This window comes from Rhinolophus ferrumequinum, chromosome 3 (genome assembly GCF_004115265.2).
Source record: "Rhinolophus ferrumequinum isolate MPI-CBG mRhiFer1 chromosome 3, mRhiFer1_v1.p, whole genome shotgun sequence".
Lineage (NCBI taxonomy): Eukaryota > Metazoa > Chordata > Mammalia > Chiroptera > Rhinolophidae > Rhinolophus > Rhinolophus ferrumequinum.
In genome coordinates, this window is record NC_046286.1 from 91,194,543 (window position 1) to 91,221,785 (window position 27,243).

General features: G+C 33.0%; 1 protein-coding gene across 4 annotated transcripts in view; it reads left to right on the forward strand.

Annotated features, from left to right (window-relative positions):
* The window catches only part of STXBP5 (syntaxin binding protein 5), a 163,678-nt gene that overhangs the window by 118,212 nt on the left and 18,223 nt on the right, over positions 1–27,243 (forward strand). For 2 of the 4 annotated variants that reach the window (XM_033098940.1, XM_033098931.1), the window contains 6 exons: positions 1,248–1,307; positions 1,410–1,457; positions 14,209–14,259; positions 20,510–20,749; positions 24,007–24,376; positions 24,666–24,831. In XM_033098940.1, coding sequence (XP_032954831.1) covers positions 1,248–1,307; positions 1,410–1,457; positions 14,209–14,259; positions 20,510–20,749; positions 24,007–24,376; positions 24,666–24,831 — 935 coding nt within the window. The remainder of the gene's footprint in view (positions 1–1,247; positions 1,308–1,409; positions 1,458–14,208; positions 14,260–20,509; positions 20,750–24,006; positions 24,377–24,665; positions 24,832–27,243) is intronic. The other 2 variants (XM_033098951.1, XM_033098962.1) reach the window with 2 other exon arrangements.

Below are 27,243 nucleotides of genomic sequence, written 5' to 3' on the forward strand. Positions count from 1 at the left end.
TTACTTGGTCTGAAGAGACCTCAAGGATATTCTCCACGTGGTCAAAGAAAGTACGATTTAGTTGCGGAAGGGGAGGTCAAATTTGACCTTATTTATTAAGGTTCAGTACTTTCACTGGGATGAGAAAAAGAAACAACACGAAGAAATCTTTTTATTTGCTGCCAGTTACGTCCTAGGTATTTTCTTTAGCAGAAAAGTTTTATACATTTGGCAAATGTTTACTTAGAGATTTCTACAGGTAAAGTACTGCACTGAGTGCAAAGGGAATGCAATCAAATGGGGGCCCAGCTTTTCAGAAGTTCAGTCTAGTGGGAAAGGTCAGATGTGTGGAAACTTAAAATATAGGGTATTAAGTGATTAACATCATAAGATAAATATACAGATAAAGTGTTAGGGAATTCAAGGGACATGGAGTGATTTATTTACAGTTGGGGTGATTAAAAAATTTAATGGATGAGATGTTTTAACTATTATAAAGAATAAATAGTTTAACTATAATAAAATTCAACTAGAATGCTACTTAGGATTGCATTTATTTAAAAGATATATGTTAGAAATTAAAGAAATACTGTGAAAAATTAGAAACACCTTTTTAAAGGAAAATGGCAAAATCGTATAAAAATATTAGATAAACTTACTGGAAGTCATAGCTGAGATAAAATTAAATATTTAAATAAATATTTGAACATATCTATAATTTTAAGTATTATCCTCAGTACTTTAAAAGTCTCTGTAGTAATAGTAGAATTTACATACTATTTTGAAGTTTGTATCTAGAAAGCTAACTCTGAAATAAATTTTGCCAGTATAGTACTTGTACAGGATTCTTAGTTCTACTAGATAAACCTTATTCAGTTAACTAATTTCAAGACTTTTTACATTTTCTTTCAGAATTAGTTAATTAGCCTCTACTTATATTTTTCTTTATCTGTTCTCCAGCATATAATTTATACCAAGCTTTGGCCACATGGTTGTACCTTAAGAGAAAAATTATTATATATTAGAGTTCATATTTATTTATTCTAAGGGATTGGTCTACCGGAAAGGATAGTGCATTACTGACTGTTGTTCTTACTGTAATATTACAAGAATGTTAGTAACTATACCCATGACATTTCCTTGTGGCCAGTAGTGTGGCAACTTCTTGTAGAGGTTACCAGATTATTTTGTTTGTACTTTTCCCTGTGATTTCTCAGTGTTTGTGACTGACCTTGTGCCTGTTCCTTCCATTGTCTTCATTTGTGTAGGTTCTTCATCACCACACAATTCAGATGATGAACAAAAAATGAATAATTTTATAGAAAAGGGTATAGTATCTTTATTTTAAAGTATTTTATTTTAATTTTGTTTACTTTATTTAGTTTTCTTTGAATAGATTTTGACATTTTATATCAAAATATTATTTTCAGTGAAGACCAAAAGCAGAAAGTTTTCCAAGATGGTAGCCAGTGATATAGGTAGGAAATAGAAATTTCTGTTTTGTTTCTAATCCTTGCTATATGCAATGCTAACTCAGCACCAAAAAATGATCTAATGCATTGCATTTTGAATATATTAATTTATTTCTATATTTCTGTGCTAAACAATCTCTTGGGCTGGGTTTCTTCTAAACTCATTGGGGCAATAATTATTAAAAATCAGTTAAATTGGGGTTGCAGTTCTTTCTCTGACTTTACGGTGTGAATTGTTCTATTAATTTTTATGTTTGCTTTAAAATAAAGCAGGGTTCAATTTATGCCATAAATAGTATGATTTTATACTCCCAAGTTTTTAAATGTTTCTTTCCTTTAGAGTTTTATTTGTATTTTTTTCTACCTTTATTCCATCCTCCTCTCATTTTCAAGACCCCAAATTTCAAGAAAATGTTTCTCTAAAAGATTGACTCTTTTAATCTGTAATCTGCACTATCCTTGGGTGAAATGGGAGTTTTTTACAACCCACCCTCCAAGTAGAAATGAGTGATGGAGAATATATTACTCCTTTTGATTGCTTTTATGAATATACTTGGAAATAAATTACTTAATCTAAGGTTTTCAAAGTTTTAAAATGTTGTATAAACTATATAACCAAACTTTGGGGACATAATGAAACTAGGATTTTTTGGTCATAAAATTTGAATATTTTCTAGAGATTTTTAAATGCTGGACAAACACCATTTTATAAAAAGAATAAATTTAATCTTTGATTTAAATCCAAAATTTTTAATATATTGTTATTTCCCCCAAAACTCCCATCAGATGTTTCTTGAATTGTATTAAATGAATATCTAGGTGGGTAGAATAGATTTACTTTATTTTAATTGATAATTTTTAACATACAGTCAAATTAAATTTCAAAAATTCTTAAAAATAGTATCCATACTGTCTGCATGTTGTAAATTGGACCCTGTTTAGTCGTATTAACTTTGGCTGACTGTTAACACTTCTTGTCATTTTTTAAATGAGGCGGTTTATTCTTGGGCAAAGGGCTCTTCATTTATGGAGAATCAATTATTTACCTCTGTGTTTGTGGGGTTTTAGTTAATCAGTTGGTAGTACTTAAGTCACTTTAATTATGTACTAGCACTATAGCATAATACTTTTCCAACAAATTTTCTTTGTAGTATATTCTAACTTAATAGTGCATTCTATCTTAATAGTACTTCAGAGGTTATTTTACTGTTATATAATATAAAAAAAATTAGAAGGGACTTTCCTACATATAGTTTACTGAAGAACTTCTAGAATTTAGTTACCTAGGAATTTTACCTTGAAAGGGACTTTGTACATAATTAAATTTGTTGAATTTATGTCTGATTTTTGATCCTGGGGTTATAGTTCCTTTGTTAAATGTATTGACTAGTTTCCCATTTTTTCTGTGTTTTCAATATAATACGTAGCATGGAATATCTGAGCTTGAATATTTGAAAGACGTCAATTAACAAATTTCTTAGGACTGAGAACTTTATTGGAAGAATAGTTCTTTGACAACATTCTTGCTTTTTATGTTATTGGCAAGTTTTTCTTTTTGTCATGCCAGTTTTTATAGTTACATTTATTGGGCAATATATTAACTTTGTTCAACTTTAGAAACTTTGTTACACAGTTGTACACAATTATTTTTCATCTTCAGAAACCACTGTTATATCTTCTATTTTATATATAATTTTGTTTGTTTTTGTTTGGAATCTTTCAGTGTGTTTTAGTCCCAAGGTATATAGAAGGAAAGTTCACTTCTAAATTTTTTCTTCATTTAAATGGAAATTGCTGCATTTTAGACTGTAAAGTTTTTGCAGTTAAAAAAAAAATGACACAGTTTATCTCCATGCATTAATGTCTAGTTTTGTAATAAGACTTAGCATAAAATATGCCATTGAAAAACATAAAATGACAATGCAGTATTGGGGGAAAAATATCATAGGATTTCCTGATGAGCTCTCTGTTGAGATGTTATTTTCCATATGAAGCTTATAGTGTCAAAAGCTTCCATATGAAGCTTATAGGAATCCTTGAGTATTCTGAACTCACTGTTTTCTATCATCCAATCCCATACGTGATCTGAAGTATCCTGAACCTTATAAAATTATTACCTCTATCTTCCTCAGTCTGCAAACATCTATAACTTCAACCTTAGGCAATTATGCAGTGGCCTAATAAGGGAAAGCATAAGAATTAAGCCTTGGCTCTGATAAAAGTACCACCATGTGTGAAAGGCTGACAGAATGTCTTGGCTTTGAAACTTTGTCCCTTAGTTTCACCTACTCTTTGAAAGTAACTGCAATTGGTGTCATATTGGAGAGGGCGGGGAGAGGAAGAGGTGTGGGTTGCAGGATGCTGTTCTTACTTTTAACAGCCGTACCCATGCATGGAAAACCAACAATACAGTTGAGCTTGCTGAAATGATAACGGTATTTTTTTAAATATATAATTATATTTAATAATTATAATTTTCCTGGCAGTTTACCAGCCCTTTATAAATAATTTTTCTTAATCCACTCAGTAACCTCAATGATCTACTTACTGTTATTTCCCTGTATTACAGAAACTTGAGAGTTAGAGTGTAAAGTAATGTATCTATTGGTTACCAAGCTAGCAAATGACAGAGCCAGCATTTATTTACCCAGGTAGCCTGACTCCACTCTTTGTCCTCTTTAACACTGTACAATATTACCTCTTAAGACAATTTACTGAAGGCTGTAAGGTCTCAGAAACAAATCCATTGTGTGATTTGTAACTAGATAATCTGGTTATGACCCTATTCTATCTGCATGGTAACCTGCAAAAAGATGGCTCGTAATTAAGTTCTGTCCTAACACCAGATCATGGATGTCATTTTGGTACCTATTATCACCCAAACATAATATAGAGTGCCTAGAAGTCTACCTTGCTCAAAAGACCAGACTCAAGGTAAAGTAACTAGAGCAAACAGTAGAGTCCCCTAACCCTACCCACATCCTGCCTTCATTGTTTCCTGACTGGTAACTAACTCAGGTAAATAACACTGACAATGACTACCTTGTTTGTACATAAGAACAGCAGCCTAAAAAGACATAACTTTTGGGAGTTTAACAGCAAAATAGCAGACTATAATGCAATTGCAGCATCCCTAAAGAAAGGTACATGCACGTAATGCATATATAATGATTTTTTTTGCTTATTCATACCTTATGATTAATTTTTGTTTATAAAATTTTAATGACCGATATTTCCAAAATCAATTACTTTCTTGTAGTGTTAGCAATTTCTGTAAATCATTTAGAAAATAAGATTGGTTATCAATTTTTTTTCTGCTCATTATTTATATTTTATAAAACTTTGGAAGTATAAAAGTCTGTAAAACTTTTTATTGTTTAAATTTATGTAAAGATAACCCTAAAATATATGTCTTTATGAAACTTAATCTAATTTTTTATGATATCCTTATGAATAAAATATGGTCCAGATTCTAGCATTGTTTGGTAGATTTTTATCACTACATGGTTAACCTTTTCTAAAATGTGTTCTATTTCATTATGATTCTGTTTCCTTCTGAAAGTAGATTTCTATCTGGATTCTATAGTCCACAACACTGTTCATGTCCAGTTTAATTGCTAATTTTCATGTAGAAGGAATGATTATGAAATTGATTACATGACACTGTGAGAGAGAAATAGTAATAGAGATTAAAGAATAAAGATTCAAAAGTACAGTGACAGTGAGTGTTGTGATAAAACAGAAATAATAGCTCCATTTAATGAATGCCTCCTAAGTTCTAGACACCATACTAGATATTTTGCATGGTAGTTGTTAATATAGGCAGTATTATACCTCCAAGGCCCTCTTTATCTTTCAAAGTCCGAGTTTGCAGTTACTTGGGTAATGATTAATTATCTTTCTTAGCAAAAATTGAAGTAATTTTTAAAATCACTTTAAAGATAATGTTCATTATTCCAGTGCTCTTTTTATTGAGTCCAAATGATTTCTTTTTAAAATTAAAATGTTCTAACACAACTTAAATCTGTTCTTAGTCATTGTATTCTCAGTCACTATTTCATTAATACTACAGTTTTAAAGCAGTGCAAGCCTCTTTAGTTTTCAAGGGAAGAAATTGAATGTCAAAGAAGTTAAGTGACATATCCAGAGCAATGTCCCGTGGTAATCACTTAGCACCAGAATCCAGGTCTCTTGACACTTGTTTTGTTGTACCATGTCCCCATTTTCATGTTATGTGGTCTCTTTTTTTTGTGCTGTCTTCTCATTTCTTTTATGTTTACAAGTTGAAAAATAAATTCTTAGAAGCCCATTTCGAGTTTGCTATATGAATGAAAGGTATGTATCAAATGAAGTAAAATTTTAAGTTATAAAATTATATCAATTCATTATAAAACTCAAATTAGTACTGATAATTTTACTTTATATTCTCCCAATATTCAACACAAAATATGGTTCTTACATCTATAGAAGTTCATCTTTGTATTTAATTCACAATATGGCATTAAAAATAGGAGCTCATCTTGAAAGAGAAGATGAGTCAAGTGCAGTAATGTCGTTTTTACAGGTAACTAGTATTTTCTACTTTGAAAGATTATTACTTACCTTTCATTGGTCAAGAATTAAATTTCACAGGCAGATAGTTTAAAACCATTACACAAACCTGAGTTCCTCTAATGAATTCTTCTTCTTTTTCAGGATGACTAAAATCTGAAGAGTATGGCATATTTTGTATTCAAATTTTAATTATATTTCTGATGTATTTTCTATTAAGTTTCATAATAAAATCTCAGTAAAGTCTCTGTGTTTTGTATCCCAGTACTTAATTTTATATGCATTTATCTCTCTGTAGAATCATCCTTTTCTTACATTAGAAGAATGTACAATGATCTTTCTAAATATAACGTGCTGTTTGTTCTCTAACATAAAATTCATCCAGATTAAAGTTATAGGACTGAAATAATCTCTTTGTCTACTATTGTTTGAGCAGAACTATTAATGTGGCAATTTAAGTTCTGCCATTACTTATGGTATTAGCTACTAGGACTGCCATACCACATATGAGATGGCTTAAAAAACAGAAATTTATTTTCTTTAGAACAGTTCTAGAGGCTAGAAGTCCAAGAAACCAACAGATTTGGTTTCTTCTGAGACCTCTCTCTTGGGCTTGACGATAGCTGCCTTCTCACTGTGTCTTCACATAGTCTTTCTTCTGCTTACATGCATCTCTGGTGTTTGTGTGTGTCCAAATTTCCTCTTATAAGTACCAGGCAGATTGGATTAGGGCCCACCCCTAATTGCCTTATTTCAACGTAATCAATCACCTTTTTAAAGGCCCCATCTCCTAATAAGGCTACATTCTGAGGTCCTGGCAATTAGGGCTTCAACATAAGAATTTTCAGGGAACAGTTGAGCCCATAACACTATGTTAAGTTTATGTAATACCTTTTATTCTGCAGAAAATGGACTTTGAGGTGTTGCAGAGTTTAATTATGGTGATATCCTAGACATTACATTTTATGAATTGATGGAAAGCAAATAGAGACAGGCAAAATGTTGAAGACAAAAGCTCTAGAAATTCAAGAATTAAAAGAACTTGTTACCATCAAATCTTTACCAGACAGGTATTAGTATCTCTTTATAGGTTTTCCTTCATTTCAGGTAATAGATATGTTTTCTGTATTTCCAAACTCATCTTTTGATTAATAGGCCTGTATTTAATTTAGCCCCTCTTTCTCTTTATTTCACTTATGAAGAAATTTAGCTTCTTTCCATAGAAGTTCCAGTGACAGTTTTTGTTTATTTAAATAATTTATTCATTCATCATGTTTATTGAGCACATATTAAATGCTAGACACATACATAAATTCCATATTTTGCAACATAACTTCTATTCCCAAACTCATGGAATTTAGATATTAAATTCAATAATTTGAATGACTATTGAAATGTGTGATAAATGATAGGAAAATTTCTATTTCTTGGTCCCACTTTCCCTCTTGGATTTTTACCATATCCTACAAGCTGATTTTTAGTCTTCTACTATTCTGATTGTTTTATTTAATATCATGCATTTCAACATTACCCCTGTAAAGAGTGGCATTGGATCTCTGCAGGTGGTGAAAGAAGTGATAAAGTGATTGTCACTTTATTCTAATTATTGAACATCTCTCAGTATAAACAAAGATCTTTATTTTTGTTTTGCATCTTCTTCATACTGTCATAATAAGTCCTTTACCTTTTATTGTTGGTATGCCATTTACTATGAAAGTCGTATTCTAAAAAGCTGAGGTTATAGTTCTTTGTTCCTTTCTTTTAAGAAACCTTCCTTAAAAAAATAAGATGTGGAACATAGTGGGTAGAAAAATTAAAAGGAAATTACAAAGCATTTGTTTAATTTCAAAGAAGCAATACGAATCTCCATAATTGAGAAACTTTACAAAGATTTCTACAGTTGCAAAGAACTAAAAAGTATCAATAATGATGAAACTGTCATCTCTGGTATAATGGTCCAAGCAGGCCTCTTTCCTTGAGATTTGCTTCTCTTGAACGTCATGCATCTTTCCTTGGTATTGAAACTACCATTGCAAACATGATTGTTGTGATCAGGTATAACTTTATTATTCCTGCCAGGCAAATGCAGCTCTTTACTGCTGACTCAGCCAGCCTGCATGATATCCTCATTCAGGTTTATAAGAAGAGAGAACAAAGACTGAAGTTAACAGCCTGCTGAGACATATCTGTGATAACAGTTTTCCTCAGATTGGAAAAACTTCTTTACTGTCATTCCCATTGTTTCTCCTGTGGATAAAGGCATAGAAAAAGAGAGCAGTTTATTTTCTCTAGTGACAACGGATTTTAATGCAAGGAAGATACTGAATTTAAGGGACAAGAGTTGAAGAATACAGTCAAAGAGGAAAATACAGTTAAAGAATACAGTTAAAGAGTTGTCTTCCGAGAACTCATTCAAAGCACGTGTTTTCAGTTTGAAAGCCTCAATGCAAGTTGAATAACTTCAAAGTATGAGCAGAAGTTTTACAAGTACAATGAAATCAGCTGACAAGGTCACTGAGTTGGCAAGTGCTTGTGATACTCCTGAGAAGTAAATATATGAGCATCAGAAAATTGCTGGATAAAGTCTGTAACCACTTCATCATAAAATTATATCAAAGTACAGAGTATAAGCCAGGACTGACAGGAGCTTCCCCGGGGTGGACCTGCCCTCAAGGAAGTTGACTAAACAGACTTGAAAACAACTACATTCCCCAGAAGTAGTCACAAAAAAATTGAAAAATACAAACATGTAGCCTGAATTTCAGCTTTCAACCTTTGGTTTGTGACTTAGCCTCCCACTTTAAAAATAGTCAGAATATCTAAGGCTCTTCTTTCCAGGCACTGAACAACAGGCAGTCCCTGACCGTCATCCTTGAGAGAAAGGAAAAACATGAGGTGAACCCAACAGCCTCCCCCGCTTTTTGCCACAGAACACTTTCCTGTTGCAGTTCAGGGTGGGGAGAATCCAAGTGGAGTTGCAGTCTCTTATGCTAAGGAGACAGAGTGGAGTTCTAGGCTGCTAAATGGACTGGAATTTGTGAGGCAGAGTACTAGAGAGAAAGGAACTGCTCTGAGAAAACTTCCTAGATGTCTGGGGATTCAGTGAAGGTCCTTGCCTCAGAGTTGGGCTGCACATGAGCTGAGCAAGACCACAAAACCTAGCAGCACCCACCTGCTGTGAGGCTGCAAACTGACCAGTGATACCAGTTGTCATTCAGGAGTGCTAGGAGTTGTTACAGTTAGACCTTGCCAAAACCTCAGTCATTCTGTTCATGTCCCAAAAAGGCCACTCTGAGCATTAAAGCCATAACCTAGAACTAAATTTAAACTGAAATAGACTCATCCTAACAAAGACTAAAACTGAGCCTGATAAAACCTAAAGAATCTGCTGGTAATTTGACTGTATGGCAGAATAAAACTCAACATCTATTGGTTGACAATGTAATCCAGATTCCCTTCAACATATTATCCACTATGTTTAGCATTTAATCAGAAGTTCCTAGGCATACGAAATAAAGATTTACAATCGAAAGTAGGGAGATACGACCCATAATCAAGAATTTAAAAATGAATCAGTAGAAACAGACCTCAAGATGACCTAAAAGTTGAAATTAGCAGTCAAGGATTTTTTTAATAAACATAGCTACGATATGTTCAAGTACTGAAAGGGAAAAAAGTCATAATGAACAAACGGAAAATATCACTGCAAATAGAAACTTTATAATGAATAAAATGAAAATTTTAGTACTGAAAACTTCAATATCTGAAATGGGTTTAGTATCACTGGATTGAAACTACAGAAGAAAGGGTATGGAACCTGAAGACCAATATATACAAATTATATAATGTGGAATGCCAAGGATTTAAACCCCTCCCCCTCCTTCAGTCCTTTCATTTCCATCTCTCCAGAAGCATTCATAAAAAAAAAATAGATGTTGTTTTCAAAGGTTTGTGATTACATGGCTTCAGATTTCTCAGTTATACTTAATATGATAAAAATATGGAACAACTTGAGTTTTGGGGGGGTGTAATTGTGAGCTGGGACTTTCACATATTGCCAGAGTTTCTCTGATGCATGGTTTTCTTTGTATTTAGCTGAGCAGAAGTTTGTGGAATATTATGCTTATATACCTTTCTTTAAAACTTAAAAAGAAGTGCAAATACTTCTTGAAGACTTACTTTAGAAGACATTGGTGGTTGGGGGAGTTGTACTGGCAATGATTGTGCCCTATGAAACTCTCTCCTAAGAAAGTAATCCAAAATATATGGAAATATTTATGTACATTTTTATTAACATATATGTTAGAAAATACCTTACTGCTCAATAAGTGTTTATATAAATAAATATGTAGTCATTAAAATATACTAATAGTTGATATAAGAAAAAATGCTTGTTTTAATAGTGAAAAAGAGCAGGATACAGATTTGTATATTATAGTTCATCTCAACTGTATAAATAAAAATGGGTTTTACAAAGCAGCGAGCAGGAGATACCAAAAATGTTGCCTCTTGATTATCGGCATTCATGAGGATCTTGTTTTCTGTTTTTCTATATTTTTCCAAATTTTCTATAGAAAACACGTAATTCAAAAAGCTTAAAGATAAAATGCATGAGTATGGGATAACAGTAAGAAAATGTTAATCTGATCCTGCCTGTGAATCTGTTAATTGAGACTTTTTTTTTCATCTAAAAATTCTCATTCTGTGCATTGAAAAATAAGCTTTAAAATATTTTGGAAAAAAAATTAAAACATCCTAAATGAAAGATGCCTTACACAAGAGTTTATGCCATGATTTCATGTATATGACGTTCTAGAATAGACGAACTAATCAATGGTGGAAAAAGCATTGGAACAGTGTTTTTTCCTGTGGATGAGGGCAGGAATTGATTGGGAAGGAATATATGTGACCTTTGTGGAGTGGTAATAAAGTTCTATATCTTGTAAAGGGTTTAAGTTACATGGGTGTGTACGTCGTCAAAACTCAGTGAATATAATTTAAGATTTGTGCATTTGTATGCAAATTTTAGGTCAAAAGAAAAATACTGTCAACCAAAAAATGTTTGGGGAACATACTGTTCTGTGAAGATGTAGAAAGTCGAAACTATTCCTTGCTGGCTTTGTCTTCATATCCCATAGTCTTAGATAGGTATTCCAGACTGAGATAGGTACAAGTCTAGTGTACTCTGATTAGTACATTGTGCTTACCTCTGTTGGTAGTACTTGCTAGGTTGCATTGGAGTTGTTTGTTTCCACCAATGGACTGTGAACTCCTGGAGGGCAGGAAATGCCTGCCGCCTGGCAAATTGCTGTCATGTGCCCAATAAATATTTAATAGATTAATTAAAGTTTCCCTCTTCCCCTGTCCCCACCTATAAATGTTTCTCAGCTCATCAAAATTCTTCTCTATCTTTTTTTAAATAATATTGATAGCTAGAATAAACACAAAATAACAAAGGGTAATCTTTTAACATTTGTCATTTCAAATTCTGTATTCAAGGAGATTGCTTAAATTTATAACCAAATATAACAGCAGCGTGGCTTAAATATGACTGTCTTTTGATTAAACACTATGATTGAGTTGGTCGTGTTGTCAGTCTCCAATTGTAGTGTTTCAGGAGGAAATGATAGACTCCGTAATTAATTCATTTTGTGACATTTATTGTAAAGTTACTATATTCAGGAAATCTACCTAGTCATTTTAGTGTGTGGTTTTAACCTCTGAAAAAAATGTCAAAATTAGACCAACTGAAGAATTATTTGAAAGCTGATTAGTTATATTCCTTTTTTTTTCACATGATCAAGAAATTCAGTTAGTGCTAGACCAAAAATAAATAAATAAATATTTTATGGGAAGGATTAACTTAAATCTTTAAAACATTTGAAAAGTTAATATGAAAGTATTTCTAGTAGAACCCCCTAAGGAAGATTAAAAAGCATACACTTAGCTACTTGGAATTTTACCATAGAATTAAAGTGACATTGGGTTGTTTATATGAATAGCTCATCTGTATAGCATTTTAAAGTTTATAAAAAAATCACTTTATTTGCTTATTATTAAAAAATAATCACTAACATTTATCAAATCCATACTATGTATCAGGTAGTATGCTCAGTGCTTTGCTTGCATCATCTTATATAATCCTCACAACTGTGAAATTGGCCTTATTACTATCCTGATTTTACAGATGAGGAAATTTAAGGTTTAGAAAGGCAAAGTAATTGGCCGAAGGTCACACACACCTAGTAGTTGGTAGAAGTGGATTCAAACTCAGATTTGATCTGATTTCCAAATCCAGTCCCAATCACTATATGCTTTCTCCTTTTATACACTAGCTATTGAAACTTGTTCAAGAAATGTTTGTGGGAGACTTAATGTCTACGCATACTGGTTTGATGAGTTAGTCTTAGCTCCTGTTGGGAAGGTGCTTTTAGTTGAGGGACCTTGCTGCTCTGAGTGTGGTCCATAGACCAGCAGCATCAGCATCTTCTGGGAGCTTGTTATAGAAGTGCAGAATCCCAGGCCCTCATCCAGGAGTACATGCAGAATCTGATTTAACATCCGCGGGTAATTGATGTGCCCATTCAGTTTGATAAGCACTGGTCCTAAAGACTTAGAATAACTTGACCAAGTCATAGTAGTGGAGGCAAGAGAGGCATCTGCATCATCAGATGCTAAAAGTATCTTGAGACTACCAGACTGATTTTTCTACTTTAAATAACAAGTACATTGTACCTATAATATTTGGTGAAAAGCTCTGGATTCTTTCAAAAGTGTTTTAAGATTGCATTTTAGAAGACGGTTTTGGAGGTATAATATCTTCTGATTTTAATGGAATAAAATCAATAAAATTTAATGGACATTAAATACAATAGCAACCATTTCTATGAGATCAAGTAACCATAGATTTCATTTGGCTACTTTAGTTTTGTATTACGTTTTATCTTTTAACTGAGATTGATTAAGACTGGGTGAAAATGGGAAAAAAACTGATTCACATATTTGATCCATTGACCCACTAATTAGATTAATGAAGTTTAGAAGTGAAAACTTGATTTCCCTCCCATCCCTTCCCAGTTTGCCGAATGCCTCTTTCCTAATACTGGATTTGTCATTTTTTTAGATATGGAAGTTATGTACTATGACTGGATTTCTCTTTGTGTACATGGCGCCCTTATGGACTAGCAGGGTCTGTGCTTTAAGTATCTCCTAACAGTCCAAAATTTAACCCAATATACACATTCATATATTAACAAACAAATGCTTTCTCAGAATTTCACATAGGAAGCACTATTCTCTTTTGCATGCACTGCCACTAACATAGCATAGTTAAACAACTCCTAACTTTAAATCATTTCCTAGATTACAGCAATAACTGATTTTGAGGATGGAAAGTGAATTCCAGTAAATTTACATATAGGCTTTTTTCTTATTCTAATACCTTGTTTCCCCGAAAATAAGACCAGGTCTTATATTAAGTTTTGCTCCAAAAGACACATTAGGGCTTATGTTCAGGGAATGTCATCCTGAAAAATCATGCTAGGGCTTATTTTCTGGTTAGATCTTGTTTTCGGGGAAACTCGGTACTAAGTAGAGATCAAAACATCTGTAGCTTACAGTTTGTAAATACTATAATTTTAGTTTGAGCATGGCTTTGGTTTTTTTTTTCCACTGAAATATAAAAAGAGATGTAAACATCAAGAAATGGTTGAGCCAAATATTTTATAATGTAATCAAATAATTTGATTGTAGACATAGGTTTGTCCTGTATTCTAGAAATGAATTGAAAAATAATAAGTCCAATGAAGATGAAGAGCTAGAAAGATTTTACTATATCACCAACCCAAACTCAGTCTTATGCCTTTGTCTTTATCTGAAACATCTTCCTTCTGAGAATTGACCTTCCTTCTCTTAGAAAAATCTAATCCTTTCCTGTGAACCTAAGAAATAATTAGAAGTTAGAATTTAAAAGGTTTCCTTGTTGAAGTAAGGGCTTCAACCTCAGAAAGATATTACATCAAGTAAGTATAAACTTTTTAAAAAGTTGAAAATAAGATTTACTTTCCACCCATAATATTATTAATCATTTTAATTATCTTAGCATCTAGATTTAGTAATAAACATATTCGCTTCTTACGAATGCCAGTTGGTATTAAGTATGAATCAAAGATTGTTCAGAACTTTAAAAATGCATTTTATTTTTCAGCAAAGATGTCAAGGAAGTTAAGCTTGCCTACTGACCTAAAGCCTGACATAGGTAAGTAAAAGAAATAAATATCCATAGCAAACTCCCTTTAATGGGCATACAAGGAAACCAGAAGATTTAACATTACCATAGACTCGATTTTCATCGGAAATCAAGTTTAAAATGACAAAGATGTTGAAGGATTAGTATAGCTTTTAGAATGCCATGTGTAAATTATGAAAGATAATTATAAAATCAAGTAAAGCAAAATAATATATTTCCTCGCCCTTCTCGTACTTTAGATCTAAACAAAATTTAATATAAGATTAAGATTTTTGCAATTTCAGATTAATTTCTATTAAAAATTGTTATATCCCACTTAACCATCTCAAAACTTATTTTGAACTCTGCAGTTTATAAATTTATAAGAATTTAATATTTTCAAGATAAATTACTAGTTTTCTGTATTACAGTGATTCTCGTATCAAGAATCATACTTTTTGTTGATAATAAGTTAGGAAATATTTCTTTCTCTATAGGACTTTATGCAGCTAGTCCATTAGGAAAGCACAGTGACTATATTCATACATTTCCTTTTGTTTTATAACCATCTCAAAAACACCTCCCTGATATCCCAGGATAGGGGAAAATGATATTTCAATAAAGATAAAAATAAAATTTCATGTAATGTAAAGTATGGTTTCTTTTTAAACTCATTTTTTTTAATTCCAGAAATTTCTATTGCCTTTAATGGAATAAGTATAACTGTGTAAGGATTATTTTACCCATTTCTGTCTTAGCTATAGCTATATTTTCTCCTTTGCATTTGCTCATCCACCTCATCTTCTCACTATTCTCTGTATTCCTTGACTATCTTTTTATACATACTGCAAACTTAGGTATTGGTTAATTTCACCATACTAATTTTGGCATTTCTAAATCATACACTTACATCAGTTGTACTGATAGAAAGCATGTGATTACAAGTAGGCATCTTCTGCTGGCATCAATAAAAGGTTACATTCCTGAACACAGGAAAAATAATTTAGTAGAAACCTGTAGTATCACTGGTATCAAGGGAATAAGAATTACTCCTATAATGTAGGATAACATGTTTTGAAAAGGGCATAGTTCCTTTCACTATAAAAATGAAAGACATAATTTAAACCCCAGTGTATTTTTTTTTTCTGAGAGGATCCAGAGTTTTCATCTGACTCTCAAAGAGGCCCATGATTTCAATAACATTAAATATGACTAGTTAAAATAGTTTTGTATCTTTTAGTGTCTTAAAAATCTGAGAAAATACATGTGGAAATACTTTTAAAATTAGTAGAAATATCATAATCACGTATTTTTAAGAAGAATAGTTATAAATTGCGTAATTAAAGTGTGTATTCTATGTTTTTATAGATCATCTTTAGTTTATGTTTTAGCTTGTGTGCTCATGTATTTCAGTGTCCTAAGCCAGTTATAACTTTGATATATGCCTTGAAACAGTCTCCGTGTTGCCTAAGTAATTTCCCTTCAAGTCATTGTGACGCTGAACTATTTTTTGGTAAAGATTCTTTGCTGGTAATTGTTTACGTTGGTGTATCGATAAGTATTATCGATTGCTGTGCACAGACTTATTTTCAAGGCCCGATACGCAAGACACACCACCACAAGCCCGGATGAAGGGGTTAAAGAGTTTTATTACAAAGTGAAAGTAAGTAAGACAAGACAGAGATTAGGGGAGTCTGTCATCATACCACTAACAAGCAAGGAGGCAATTCATCATACCACCAGGGCCCAGTCAATTAGACCCGTAGAAACAGCAGCGGCCTTTCATCAGCACGGGCAAAACGTCATGCGCAGAAACAGCACCGGTAGTTTATCAACACGGGCAAAACATCATGTGCAGAAACAGCACCGGCCCTTCATCAGTGAAGGCAAAATCTCAGTCAAGTGAAATCATCAACCCGGGCGGAATATCCTGTAGCAGCCCAGGCGGCTGGGGAACAACATCTACTGCTACGCCCTACTCGGCTTTCTGGGGTTTTGAGGACTTCACTAACAACAGCGGCAAGGAGCCAATAAGCATACGTGTTAACAACACAAGGAACTGGTCTCGGATCTGGCTAGGAGCCGGGGCCAGTCCTTGGTACGAGATTGGATGTGTCGGAGCTCGGCCCACCTGCGCCAAGGCGAAGGCCAGGCTCCACATCCTGTAAATATTTTCTTGGTCCCTGGGAGGGTAGCCAATCCTTCCAAGGCCAAGCACGTACCCAAGCCACTGTGAGAGTTTCCATCCCCAAATGTTCCCATGCAGACCTTCATATTTTCTATTCCTTACAATTTGTGGGGGAGGCAATGGGGAAAACAACTATATTGATAGGCTCAAACTGCCAGATGTTGCTGAAGCAGCTGAGGTTGTAGGATTGTCCTGCAGCTCTGGAAGCTTCTATGAGTAGAATTGACTTTTGCTTATGGAGACATTGTGCAACACTACACTTTGACTATATAGCCTTACCATTCCAAATCCCATGGTCCACAACTCAGGAACCATAGGTGATATTGTTAAACTTCTGATGTCACTTTTCAAGTGTCAACCACAGGAGGCAAAACATCTAACTGTTATATACCTTGATGGGAGTTAGTTTTTGTCCTTATTTTGCCCTGACCACATTCACCTCTTAGCATTTAGTTTTAATTGGGGGGATATAGAATTTTTGTGCATTAGACTCTGTAGGAAGGAGAGAATGCTATATACAATGTTCTAGGAATCCAGAGAGTAACATGAGGGTAATGATTTTATGACATGCTTGTATCAGCTAGACATCGATGGAGGTATTAATGACAAATTTTATCTGAATTTTAGATGTACCAGAAGACCACATGTTCAAGGTTCTGTGTGTGTGTGTGTGTGTGTGTGTGTGTGTGTGTAAGTACTGAACTTTAATATTCAATAATAATAAAAACCCTTCACTTGGATGCTATGGGTGTTATACCTAACCCCAGGTTTATCTGGAGTTGTCTAACCGAAAGTTTTAGACTTGGACATGGGCACAAATCCCAACTCTTCTTTAACCAGGTTTGTCATCGGGGCAAGTCATTTAACCTGTCTGAGCCTCTGTTTTATTATTTGTTAAATTGTAATGATAATAGTTTTCAGGGTTGTTAATGTGGATTCACAGAATGATAATGGGAAGTGTGACAACAGTGAGCAGCACGTGATAGGCTTTGTTTAGTGGTAGCTATTTTCATTTCTGCTTTTGTACTAGAATTAAAATTAAAATTTTGATTACATGTGTTCAACTTGACCAATTTCTAAAATTTAAGCCACAGACACCCACAACATCTAACTTAGTAGCAGTCAGTGGAAGTTGTAGCTCATGAACTGCTGGAAATTCTAACTTGTTTCCAAACAGTTGTAGGCAGATAAAATAAACAGTCTAAGTCAAAGTTCGAAGTCGGTTCTGATTCACTTCATTTTCCCATATTGATTAGCATTAGCAGTTTCTTTGGTAATCTAATTTTTATAAGGAAGTCATATAATAAAAATGCAGTTGTAGTTTATGAATTTTATATAATTAAATTAGCCCATTAAATTAAAACACTTTATTTGGCCTGTAAATTAACACTGGAAGTATAGTTGTTGTGAGTCACCTATTTTAATTTTAACAGATACCAGTACAAGTTTTTACACAGGTCAATTTACATTGAAGTTTATTTCGTACTATAAACTTACCAAACTTTCTTGAATCATTGAGTTTTATTTTAATTACTAGGGCACAACTGAAGATATATGTTCATTCATGTTGTATGTATATGTTTTATTAAAATATAAATTAAATATTTTTATCATTGGATAATAAATTTAAAATTTCTGTTACTTCATAAAAATAACTTTGGAAACTATAAAGAGTTAACATTTGGCTCAGTATCCTGTGACAGACTCATCCAGTAATGAGCTATTATTGATGAAAAGTTGTTTAATTTACATATCCTTTTATACTGTGTCAGGAAGTGCAATCTCAGGGGGGAAAAAAAGAAGAAGAAAAAGAAAAACTCTTTGTAGAGAAAACAAAAACATACATACATATATATATATATATATATATATGTTTTTCTTTGTGTTTTATATATATATCCATATATATATATATATATATGGATATATATATATATCTTTTTTCTGCGTTTTTGCCTGAGATTGCATTTCCTGACACAGTATAAATATATGCATATTTAATTTTTAGAAACTAGTCAGAGATGACTTCATGCTATTGTCATAGCTAGTAGATTTATTGTTTTCAGAGGCTAACTGTAATCAAAATTACATTGTATATAATTATTTGGGGGAATAATTTTTAATCTACAAATCTTAATTTGATTATATAAAGCTTTGGAGGTGTATGAGTAGGATCCAATTATACCTTTTTTATTTAATAAAATACAACTTAAAAAACTGTAACATGTTTTTTTATTTTTCACATTGTGAAGTCATTTCTTTCATGATAGCATTGAAAGAAAGCATGTGATCTGAGGAATGACTTATTAGATGTGAACAGTAGAAGCTACTAGAAATTTTAATATACCCCAGTAGTACAGCAGAAACCCATTGATTTAGAATCTTTCAACTGTAGGTGGCTCTTCAGCAAGTATTTGTTGCATGCTTTTTTATATGCAAGGCACTATGCTAAATTTGGCAGGGCATCAAAACGTCACAGCCATTTGTTCTCAAGAAACTTACAGTCACTTTGAAGCCAGGCCTAAGAAAGTCAGAGAGAACTACAGAACAAATGTACTATTAGTGTCATGGGAGAGAGAAAACTATATCGAGATTCAAAAGAGAGAAAAACTATGTATGTGTGGTTTTAGGAATCAGGTTAAACTTCATGAAGATGATGTACCTGAGAATAAGCACAGACTTGATAGGCAGAGAAAAGGGTGAGGCGATGGCACCAATCAAAAATAAAACATAAGCAAAAGTGTAAACGTAGGTAAGGACAGAGTATGTTTGGAAGACATTGAATGGTTCAGTTTTTCCCATGATGAACAGGGTAGCATTGGAAGACTGGGCCAGGAGAATAGGTTGGAGATATTTTGTGGAGAGTCTAAAATATTTAGCTAAGACTGTAGGCATGATCAAATGAAGAGGAACCACGGAGCATTTTTAAAATAGAAACAATAGAATTGTAACTGTACCTTATGTTATTTAATTGACTTGTGTTAGAACAGTGACAGACTGAAAGTGGGAAGATCACTTGGGAATTATGTAGTCATCTAGAGGAATGGTGGTGGAGGTGTGAACTCAGGGTGCTGGGAGTTGATTGGAAATGGAAAGAAAAAAGCAATCCTGGAATAAGCATAGGACATTGTGCCCCATCAGAAGTATAGGTAAAGTGAAGGGGAAGAACCAAAACTGTGACTCATTTAGGGGACAGGTGTGTCATTAATATAAATAGTATCATTAGAAGAATTTAGAGCTTTGGGGAAATAATGAGTTTTGATTTTGCCTAGTGAGACATAACAGGAAAATTTCCCATAATCATTTGGAAATGCAGTTACAAGAGATTAGAGGCCAAGGCTTGAGACACACTTGAAATTGGCCACAAAGAAGGTAGCTGAAGACAAGAGAGTGTTTCTTAGTATAATTTATAAGTATCTGTGTTATTACAGACAGAGCTGGGTAAAGGGAATATGCCTGGTATCAAGTCAAGTGTGAACCAGACACCATTTATACAGTGTGATGAAAAATATTTTAGGTGAATGTGGATTACAGTTAAAATGGCATTCAAGAAAAGTGAAAGCTAAATTTTTATGGATTAAAGACTTTCATATGGACAGATTTGGGGTGGGGTGACATCCATCATACAGTAAATTTGAAGGTAGAATCACAGTACTTCTAAATGCATTTTTTTAAATGTAGAAAATTGAAATTACCCACACTTTTTAAATTCTACTGTATCATAAAATTGTATTACCAAAGGAAGAAACAGCACCATGAGAAAAGAAGGTGGTGTGAGGGCTAAGATTAGAAACACAGCCAGGATATCAACAGAGAGCTGCACTACAAACCATAAAGATCACACATCCAGAAATTTACTGGGATGCACCCAGCTCAGTTCTGACAAATATGGATTTGATCATTTGCATTTTATGCTTAAGCAAAGGAAAAGTTATTATCATACAAGTAAATTGTTTTTCTTTTCAATTAAGAGATTGAAATTAAATGTGCTGTATAGATTTTTGTCTTTTTGCAGGTTAACCATTTGGCCAAATTTATACCGAACAAAAAAAGCGTATAACTTGAACAATCTCACACTTTAAATCATTTCAGATGTAAAAGATAATTCCTTCAGCCGATCCCGGAGTTCAAGTGTAACCAGCATTGATAAAGAATCCCGAGAAGCGATCTCTGCTCTTCATTTCTGTGAAACTTTTACTCGAAAGGCAGACTCATCTCCTTCTCCGTGCTTATGGGTTGGCACGACCTTGGGAACGGTGCTTGTCATTGCACTGAACCTTCCCCCAGGAGGAGAGCAAAGACTTCTTCAGCCGGTAATCGTGTCTCCAAGTGGTATGTATGCTCTGGTACTGCACTCACAGTGAAGTTTTGATTTGCTGTAATGTAATAGAAGCCTTTGCTTTTCATTTTGGAATCAATCTAAGAATCCTAAAATGTAATCTAAATGGGGATAGTTATAGTGTTATATTTTTAATAAAGGAATATATGGAATAAGATTCCAGAATATCATTTATTTATACAGCCATTCAAGTTTTACAATTTTTAAAGCTTTAGGATCATGTCTAAAATGATTATTATGTAGGAAAATGGAAAAAAAATGTTATTTTAATGCATTCCAGGGTAGTTCAAAATATTATGTTCTATACGCAAAGGATGGTATATATTTAAGAGAAAAACAATGTATTTTTAAACATTATACACTTGGTTATTTTCAATCTGTAAGTGTGAAGTCTTAAAATAGATTATTTTTCTTCTTTGAGGTATTAGGGAAAGGTAGCTTAATAGCAAATTTAAGAAGAAAAACTTATGGTCTTCATATATTGAAAATGAGATTGAATTTTATCAAATACATGTAGAGTCTGATAGGTCTGGAAATAGCTGAGTATTCTGGTTTCCATTACTATTTTATGCTGATCTAGATAGAAAAAAATGTGATTTTGCTCATTAGTGTACCTCTTGTTTACATAGTAGACTTTAACAATATTTGGAATTTAGAATTAAAATGCAATTACATATTAATGTTCATTTCTGAACTATCTTTACATGAAAGGAACTTTGATTTATTCATTCAGCTCAATAAATATTTGAGTATATACTGCATTACCTAGTTGATAGAAAAGGTTACATAATGATGATATTCTTATGAATCTCATTTCTTATTAGTAAGCAGCAATTATTTGTGTAGAAAAAAACTAGAAAGATGACAATCAAAATGTTAATACCGTGTTTCCCCGAAAATAAGATCTACTCAGACCATCAGCTCTAATGCATCTTTTGGAGCAAAAATTAATATAAGACCCAGTCTGATACTATATTATATAAGACCCGGTCTTATATTATAGTAAAATAAGACCAGCTCTGATATTAATTTTTATTCCAAAAGACGCATTAGAGCTGATGGTCCAGCTAGGTCTTATTTTCAGGGAAACACAGTAGTAATTATAACTGAGTAATGGGATTGTGGGTAATTTTTATTTTCTTTTTACTGATTTATAGTTTCAAAATTTTCTATAATACACCTGTATCAGTTTGTAATAAGTAAATAAATGTTTCCAGTAAATAAAAATGAGAGAATGATTAAATATAATTTATTATCTACATAAAGTATTCAACATATTTTCCCACTTGCAATACAATCAAATTAGCTATGAATTTACTCTGATATAAACATAATTTTCATATGTAAAAGCAAACTTTTGAGTTCCTTCTCAGTGGTGGAACCTTTGAGATTTATTTTCTTAAATAAGGTACCTATTTTAAAATATCACAGTGACATTCATATCATGTTATCTGTATTATAACTATGAGGAGGAGGAGAAAGCTGTTTTTCAAGCAGATGGGTTTCTATGCTTACGAACCTGAAGTGGTCTACTTTGTCCCCACTTTTTTTGTTTTTTCCTTCAAGAGGAGAACCCAACAGTTAACCACTGCTCTGCTGGAAAACATACAAAAGCCTGGTAACTATAGGACAGGCATATATTTAAATATTATCTTAGTACATTTTTAGAAAATCCACTGTATCTCACATATGTTCATACATATAGTTCTCAAATTAGCAAACTGTTTAAAATAAATTGTCTATTGCAAAACCTGAACTATAGACTAAGGTTACCAGATTTACCAAGTAGAATACAGGATATTCAGTTAAATTTGAATTTCAGGTAGCAAATACTTTTTGATTTAAGTATGTCCTGTGCAGTATTTGGAAAGCTAATGTAGTATTTACTTATACTGAAAACATACCTATACTTAAAAAAGTATTCATTATGTATCTGAAATTCAAATTGAACTGGGAGTCTTTTATTTTATCTGGCAAATTTGCCATAGAAAAAATATATAAATGCAAAGAAGAAAGGAAACAACATTTTGTCTTCTAAGAAGAATTTTGAGAATTCTTCTCAAAGAGAATTTAGGAACTCTTCCTCTTAGAAATAAAAGAAAATCAGGTATGGTAAAATTTTTGCAAACTATAAAATGTTATGTAAGTATAAAGCAATAAAATATGAAAAATCTTTTAAAATAAGAACTGGAAGGCTAAATCAAGTCTGTATTCTCCTTTTCATTGGTTTCCAAACCCTTAATATTAATACTGTCATTTACCTTACTTAGAAATGAGCATAAAGCATATTTACATTTTCAAGAATGTGGGGGAAAGGAAGTCCCAAAGCAAGTCAAAAAATATCACCCCTAAATGAAGACTACAACTTGACCAAAATAATACCTTGAATGTATTTGACATTTACTAGTAAATACTGTGTTTCCCTGAAAATAAGACCTAACCGGAAAATAAGCCCTAGCATGAGTTTTTAGGATGACATCCCCTGAACATAAGCCCTAATGTGTCTTTTGGAGCAAAAATTAATATAAGACTTGGTCTTATTTTCAGGGAAACATGATCATTTAAAGAGAAATCTTGATTTTCTGAAGTAATGTTTAGAAATATGTGGAAAATTTTTTTTCTCATCAGCCCTGTAGCTCACTACTGTCCATTCAAAATGCAATGTGAGCCACACATAGAATTTTCATTTTCTAGTAGCCATATTAAAAAATTAAAAAACAAAAAAATTAATTTTAAAAGCATTTTATTTCACCCCGTAAATATAAAATAATTTTATTTTAGCATATAATCAGTATTTTCATTGAGATGATTTATTTTTAAATATTTTTTTGTAATGAGTCTTCAAATCAGCATGTATTTTACTCTCGTAGCATGCCACGATTTGGACAAACCACATTTGAAGTGCCATATAGCCATACATGGCTAGTGGCTGCCATGTTGGACAGCGCAGCCCTAGATGCCATCTACTTGCTCTCATACTCGTTGGTAGTACACTTGCCAGGAATGAGAGAAGACATAATTCCGAAATGCCAGCATTTGTCTGTTTGGTGGTCCTTATCTATTTGGGGCATGTAATATTGATATATTTTTCCAGATTCAAATATCATCTGAAGTATGAATCCTGCCAGTAAGCCAGTGTACCATTTCAGTTTAATATACATTTGATACATTTTTGAGTGTCAGAATTGGAATAAACATATTTACCGTGTGGATTAAAATATTTGTTATCTACTGAACTCACATATTTTAGGTACAATCTTGAGGTTGAAAGGAGCGATCCTGAGAATGGCATTCCTGGACACCACAGGCTGCTTAGTGCCCCCTGCATATGAAGCCTGGAGAGAACACAATGTTCCTGAAGAAAAAGATGAAAAGGAGAAACTGAAGAAAAGACGGCCAGTCTCTGTATCCCCTTCCTCTTCTCAGGAAATTAGTGAAAACCAGTATGCAGTGATATGTTCTGAAAAGCAAGCAAAAGTAATCTCACTGCCAACTCAGAACTGTGCTTACAAGCAAAACATTACAGAGACCTCATTTGTGCTTCGTGGTGATATCGTAGCTTTGAGTAACAGTATCTGCCTTGCCTGTTTCTGTGCCAACGGACACATTATGACTTTTAGGTAAGAATTTGATAGTATTTAAAGCACAGATATAGCAAAACATAATATTACAAAATTATATTCAGTTTGAAAGATAAGCGTTTGTTTACAGTCTTATAAACAGAATTTAATTTCATTGAGTTAATAGTGAACAAGTATATGAGGAATACAAATTATTTTTATCTCCCACTCGAGTATACTAAATCCTAAGGTTTATAAGTTCCCCTGTAATTTTTACCTTCTATAATAGTTTGTTCATGACTAAACCTACCTTTTTTATTATTAACAAGTTTTTAATTTTTTTCTCAAGTTTGCCAAGTTTAAGGCCTCTATTGGATGTGTATTACTTGCCCCTTACCAATATGCGGATAGCCAGAACATTCTGCTTCACCAACAATGGACAAGCATTGTATCTTGTTTCACCTACAGAAATCCAGAGACTCACTTACAGTCAAGAGACCTGTGAAAATCTTCAGGTAAATAACAAAAATATTACTATGGTTTCTTCAGAGGTAAAATATTCTCTAAGTCCCTGATAATGTCCATCCCTTACACACAGGAGTGTACAAATGTGCATACGTGGGAAAATCCAAACCCTTTATTGAGACTTTCAGAGTACATGCTTTGAGACTTAAGTATCTTCATCAGACTCTTATAAAGGGACTTCATCTCATTGTCTCATTGACCCATATTTTTTTCTCTCCGGTGATGGCAAAGATACATGAAATGGTACATACATTTTATACCCACTGTCCACATCGAATCAATATCCATTACACACACACATCCAAAATGTCCTTTTTAAAGAAGTATGTTAATGTGAAAATAATTATATTTACATGTATTTTAGGGCAAATTATGTCATCCCTTCTCTGTGATCACAAGGATGTATATGCATATAAGGAAAAAGTAAGGTTTTATAGCTTTCTTCTATTTTTGTTGATCTCTTGGTGAGAGACTACAAACAAATTCTTTAAATATAAAACTGCCTTTTTCAAATATTTGAGTTCTTTATGTGCTTACTTATATATTAGAAATGATCATTTTAGCTTCAACAGTTAAGATAGAATTGCTCTGGAAATAGTGAGCTAAAATATTAATTGGATATTTGATGTTTGGAAGAAACCATATCTAAGGGAACTTTATCATGAAAGTTTTTGCAGTTAATTAGCCCTATTTCATTTGTTTGTAAATATGAATCGTGGCTTATTTTTAGAACACGAGCTTTAGAGTCAAGAACACTGAATCTAAATCCCAGCCTTGCTAATTACAGAATTATGAGCCCTTAGACAAGTTACTTACTGGCTCTGAGCTTTATCATCTTTAAAATTAGGAAAAAATAATATCTATGTCATAGTTTATGGTGTGGATTAGGGGAGACAATGCACATAAAGTGCTCAGCATAGCATGTGCTCCATGTCAGATGTTAGTAGTAGTATTTAAGTAAGCTAGACTGTACTGGAAATGTATTCCTAATGATGATATATATATTCACCTTGAGAGAGAAACAGAGTGACATAGGTGATATTTTAGATTGAAGTTCTCATTTACATTTGGGTGGAAGAGTTTTTCAAAGACTTCTAAGTTTTTTATTTAAAACTGCTCATTATGGGGAAGGTAAAATTTTCCTTTAGTGTTCCTTCAATAGTAAAATGTTACTATATTAAGAAATATAAATGGACAATTGACTGTATTTTTAATTCACTTCAATCTGTAACGTAGTCTTAATTCAACTATTCAAAATTTTAAACTTCATCACTTTTCTGAGATCAATTAATTCTATCCTTTGATCAGTGTTTTCTCTTACTACTTTAATAAAAATCAAGCAGATTTAGTAAACTTTACCAATTTACATTTAAATTAAATGATCATTTAGTAGTACAGTCAATTTATTTTAATCACTGTCTGCTATGTACCTTCATGATATGAAGATAAATGAAAAATGGACTCTGTTCAAAGAGTTTGTGATAAAATATTTTTTTTGGACAATATTGACACTTTATTTACCTCTATATTTTCGTTGCCTAAAAATAATGCCTTGCTAAAAGTCTGTTGAATAAAGAATACCATGAACTTTATTTATAAACGGTGTTCCTTGGTTCCCAGAGTGCCATGTTACATTGTGCATTCATTTAACTTTAAACAAAAAGAAAAAGTACGCATCTTCTTAGATGCCTACGAACATTAACGGAGTTTCCAGCCGAGGTGAAATAATAGGGACCAGATTAACCTCCCTGCCTGAAACAACCCAAAACACACAAAAACATGAAACAAGGGTTTTCAAGATCCTGGACATCAGGCAATGAAGGAAAGTAATCCCTGAGAGATAAGAAACAAAGGAAATACCTAGTTTTAATGCCTTGATAGAGTTTCCAGAACATGGCACACAAAGAAGGTACTGAGGCAAAGTATTGCCTACTTTCCAAGTTGAGGAGACAGAACCAAGAGTCTGGGAAGACCAAGTAAGGGAGAATTCTTAGAAAAGAGTAACAGAGAAGAGATTGCTATACAGAGAGAGAACTCTGGAAATCTGCAGAGGGTCCCCTAAGAGTGTTCACTAAAGTACTGTTCAACACATGCATGTAGATAAAATCTCTGGCCAGGGAAAGAAGCATCTGGAAGGAGTAGAGGGAATTGTGCTCTGGTGTCAGAGCCAGAAACAGTGCCTATTCCTAACAGCCAGACTGAAAAATATTAATGCTTATAATTCATGAGTGTATCCATTTCCTGAGGCTGATGTAACAGATAAACTTAAACTATAAACTTAAACCATAACCTAACCATAACCATAAACTTAGTGGCCAAAACAATATCAATTTATTCTCTCAAACTTCTGAAAGCCAGAAGTGTGAAATAAGTTTCACTGAGCCAAAATCAAGGTGTTGGTA